General features: G+C 53.7%; 1 protein-coding gene across 1 annotated transcript; it reads left to right on the forward strand.

Annotated features, from left to right (window-relative positions):
- Positions 1-302: 302 nt before the first annotated feature.
- LOC129356350 (histidine-rich glycoprotein-like) lies at positions 303-1,745 on the forward strand. The gene is made up of 2 exons (XM_055025942.1): positions 303-349; positions 434-1,745. The coding sequence occupies exons 1-2, from the start codon at positions 303-305 to the stop codon at positions 1,743-1,745; spliced, it is 1,359 nt and encodes a 452-aa protein (XP_054881917.1).
- The last annotated feature ends 2,192 nt before the right edge of the window (positions 1,746-3,937 follow it).

Raw genomic sequence — 3,937 nt, forward strand, 5'->3', positions numbered from 1 at the left:
TTATGGAAAATGCGTTTTGCTTCAACACTATTAACTCTGTCACTTTCAGAGTTTTTTCTCCTTCAGGGCCTCATTTATTATTTTCACAGTTTTGCAGGCCTCTGACCTTCAGATCTCACATTTCCAGCTTCAGCGTCTCGCCTGGTGAGGGCACCCCCTGCTGCTACAGCGCCACTCAGCCCCCAGCTGCATCGCTGCCCTGACTCATGGAAAGTACTCCAGGTTTGATGGGCAAAGTCTCATGACCTTCAGATAAAGACCAGGATCGCTGCGGCTCAGAGCTTTTAGCTTGATTTGAGCTGATGGTACCAGAGTCTTTGGACACGGTCCAGAACCTTCTGTCAAAGATGTGATGTTGCTCCGTTGCATTTCTCTGACCAGAATTAAAATTCTAGCAACTTTAAGATCAACTTTAGCAACTTTTCATCACCAGGCCACCGGACCGCCGGCAACCGAACCACCGGCCACCAGACCACCGGCCACCAGACCACCCACCACCAGACCAACCACCGGCCACCAGACCACCCACCACCAGACCACCGGCCACCAGACCACCCACCACCACCACCCGCCACCAGACCACCCACCACCAGACCACCCACCACCAGACCACCCACCACCAGACCACCGGCCACCAGACCACCGGCCACCAGACCACCGGCCACCAGACCACCCACCACCAGACCACCGGCCACCAGACCACCGGCCACCAGACCACCGGCCACCAGACCACCCACCACCAGACCACCGGCCACCAGACCACCCGCCACCAGACCACCGGCCACCAGACCACCCACCACCAGACCACCCGCCACCAGACCACCGGCCACCAGACCACCGGCCACCAGACCACCCACCACCAGACCACCCACCACCAGACCACCGGCCACCAGACCACCCGCCACCAGACCACCCACCACCAGACCACCGGCCACCAGACCACCCGCCACCAGACCACCCGCCACCAGACCACCGGCCACCAGACCACCGGCCACCAGACCACCCGCCACCAGACCACCCACCACCAGACCACCCGCCACCAGACCACCGGCCACCAGACCACCGGCCACCAGACCACCCACCACCAGACCACCGGCCACCAGACCACCCACCTCCAGACCACCGGCCACCAGACCACCGGCCACCAGACCACCGGCCACCAGACCACCCACCACCAGACCACCCACCACCAGACCACCCACCACCAGACCACCGGCCACCAGACCACCCACCACCAGACCACCGGCCACCAGACCACCCACCACCAGACCACCGGCCACCAGACCACCGGCCACCAGACCACCCACCACCAGACCACCGGCCACCAGACCACCGGCCACCAGACCACCCACCACCAGACCACCCACCACCAGACCACCCACCACCAGACCACCGGCCACCAGACCACCCACCACCAGACCACCGGCCACCAGACCACCCACCACCAGACCACCGGCCACCAGACCACCGGCCACCAGACCACCCACCACCAGACCACCGGCCACCAGACCACCGGCCACCAGACCACCCACCACCAGACCACCGGCCACCAGACCACCCACCACCAGACCACCCACCACCAGACCACCCACCACCAGACCACCGGCCACCAGACCACCCACCACCAGACCACCCACCACCGGCCACCAGACCACCAGACCACCGGCCACCAGACCACCGGCCACCAGACCACCGGCCACCAGACCACCGGCCACCGACCGCCGGCCAGGATGACAGTGACATGAGGGAAATATTCAACTCCATACGAATATGCAGAGGTAGGTAAGTGTTCAGACTTATTCCGTATAATTTTGTCCCTTTAGTTTGTTCTCCAGTTCCATCCTAATTTTTGGCCCATTACAGGTGGAGAGACTTTGGGAATAAATGTTTGTAGTTTGGTCTCCGATCAGGCCGTGACGATGTGTTGAGTTCGGGGTTGTGGAGCTCAACACAGGATGGTGCTGCTCTGTTCCTCACATGCCATGAAGTCAGAAAGTTTCTGCTTTATCTGAACTCAGAACCTCTGCTGGGCTCAAAGTCTCACGGGAGACTTCAGGCAGAGCGCAGACTGACGTCACGCTCCGGCACAGGAGACATGCAGCCTCTTCATGCAGAGCGACTCCCCAGCTCTCTGCAGAAAGCCTGAAAGAGTCTCTGCCTGAGCACCCTGTTCTTCATCAGTGGAGTTGTTAGCATCCAGGTCCTGTTTGCTCTCTGCTCACATAAAGAGCAAAGGAACCTGAACGCTGCAGAGCGTTGATCCACAGCAGCAAGTTGTGACCTTTATTGCCGTCTCTCCTCTCAGAGTTGGGGTCCTGGCTCTTTAAGCCGACTAATGATCCATGGAGGAGCTCTGGGGCTCAGCCTCTGTAATTATGCTCTCTCTGTCTCTGTCTCTGTCTCTGTCTCTCTCTCTCTCTCTCTCTCTCTCTCTCTCTCTCTCTGTCTCTCTCTCTCTCTCTCTCTCTCACTATCGTTCTTCCTCAGCCGTTATTTCTGTCACACACACACCTTCGGTCTCTCCTTGAGCTCCCCCTCTGATCTGCCACTAACCTGAATTCCTCAGTTCTTCAGTTCTTTGTATGTGAGAATCTGAGATTATAACCTGGATTAACGGGGAGCCCATGAAGGGTAGCTAATCTGATCTCTGTCATTTCCACCAGAACTCGGCTGAAGGCCTTTAACTGGATTTTTCCAGATGGTGACGAGTCACAGCAATCCAGAATGGATCAGTTCTCCAGGTTTACTTCTGGACAGGATGTTTCTAATCATGGCAATATTCAGAGTTGACGCTTGAAACTCGTTTAATATGAGATCAACATATCCTTGTCAAAACAATTCCTGAATGTTAACTTTATCACTGAACTATTATTGAATCCCTTCCAGATCAGGTGATGACTCAGCAGGTTTTGGTTTAGTCAGAATTTAAAAGAAGCTTAGAGTCTTCCAGGTTTTAATGTCCTGTAATCTACCTGATGGATTGTAGATAAACTGGACAGCGTCCCAATAATCCCTGAAAGTTGTTCTTGGTTTTATTTGGCTGCCAATAACAATAACTGGCTAAAGATGTAGCTTAGCTTAGGATTTTATAAGCTAAGACATAAAGAAACTTCCATTGTGTAATAATGTATTACACAACGTTGAAACAATAATGAATAAAACACATAGATGAATAATATCCAAGGGACAAATATGGTGAACAGCGCCCTCTAGGTGTCAGTGTGGCTCTATTACACCACTTATCATTTAGTACAAACATCCTGCTGGAGTCAGCTCAGGCCGAGTCTCATCAGCCGATTCTCCCAGTTGGAAACAGAAATATCCTAAAGTCAAGTGGTCCAAACACGGAGCCAGAGGTTTGTTTCTGCTTTCTATTCTTCAGGTTTCCACTTTTATTTCTTACAGTTATTCTTTGTTATGTTTGTGTCAATAAGTTTCTTTAGTCCAGTTATTCTTCAGTTTTTTGGTTCATTTCTGGTTCCTCCGTGTCTCTCGCTCGCCCCCAGTGCCACCTTCTCTCTCTCTCCTCCTCTCACACCTGCAGCCCGTTTTCTGATCAGCCAGATCTGTTCACAGTTCATCCTCCCCCCTGTCTAAGCCTCTCATTTTCAGTCACTCCTTACTGGATCCTTTCATCTACTTCCTGGTTTTCTTTTGGCTCATTTTGTAGTTTTTGTCATATGTTCATTCAAATTCTTCAACCCCTGCAAAACAACGACCTGCGACCTGCGAGCTGCTGGTTGTGCTCATTTTGTGGATGTGAAGCCCTGACCATGTGAACTCATGTGAAGCTCTGAGTCCCAGACGTCAGCAGAGGAAACTGGTCTCTGGTCTGAGATCTGGTTTTCCAGCCGGTGAATGGTCTGATCGGCTGCAGAGCTTCGTCTCTCTCCTCACAGCCTCTCAGGTTATCAATAAGCAGCTGCCACTTATTCAT

This window comes from Poeciliopsis prolifica, unplaced genomic scaffold (genome assembly GCF_027474105.1).
Source record: "Poeciliopsis prolifica strain line A6 unplaced genomic scaffold, Auburn_PproV2 SCAFFOLD166, whole genome shotgun sequence".
Classification (NCBI taxonomy): domain Eukaryota; kingdom Metazoa; phylum Chordata; class Actinopteri; order Cyprinodontiformes; family Poeciliidae; genus Poeciliopsis; species Poeciliopsis prolifica.

What these genes read in the sequence shown, in the direction of transcription:
- LOC129356350 (XM_055025942.1), top strand. Translation starts at nt 303, where the DNA reads ATGGTACCAGAGTCTTTGGACACGGTCCAGAACCTTCTGTCAAAGAT. An exon ending in CAGAACCTTCTGTCAAAGAT is followed by an intron (nt 350 to 433) that starts GTGATGTTGCTC and finishes TTTCATCACCAG; the next exon opens with GCCACCGGACCGCCGGCAAC.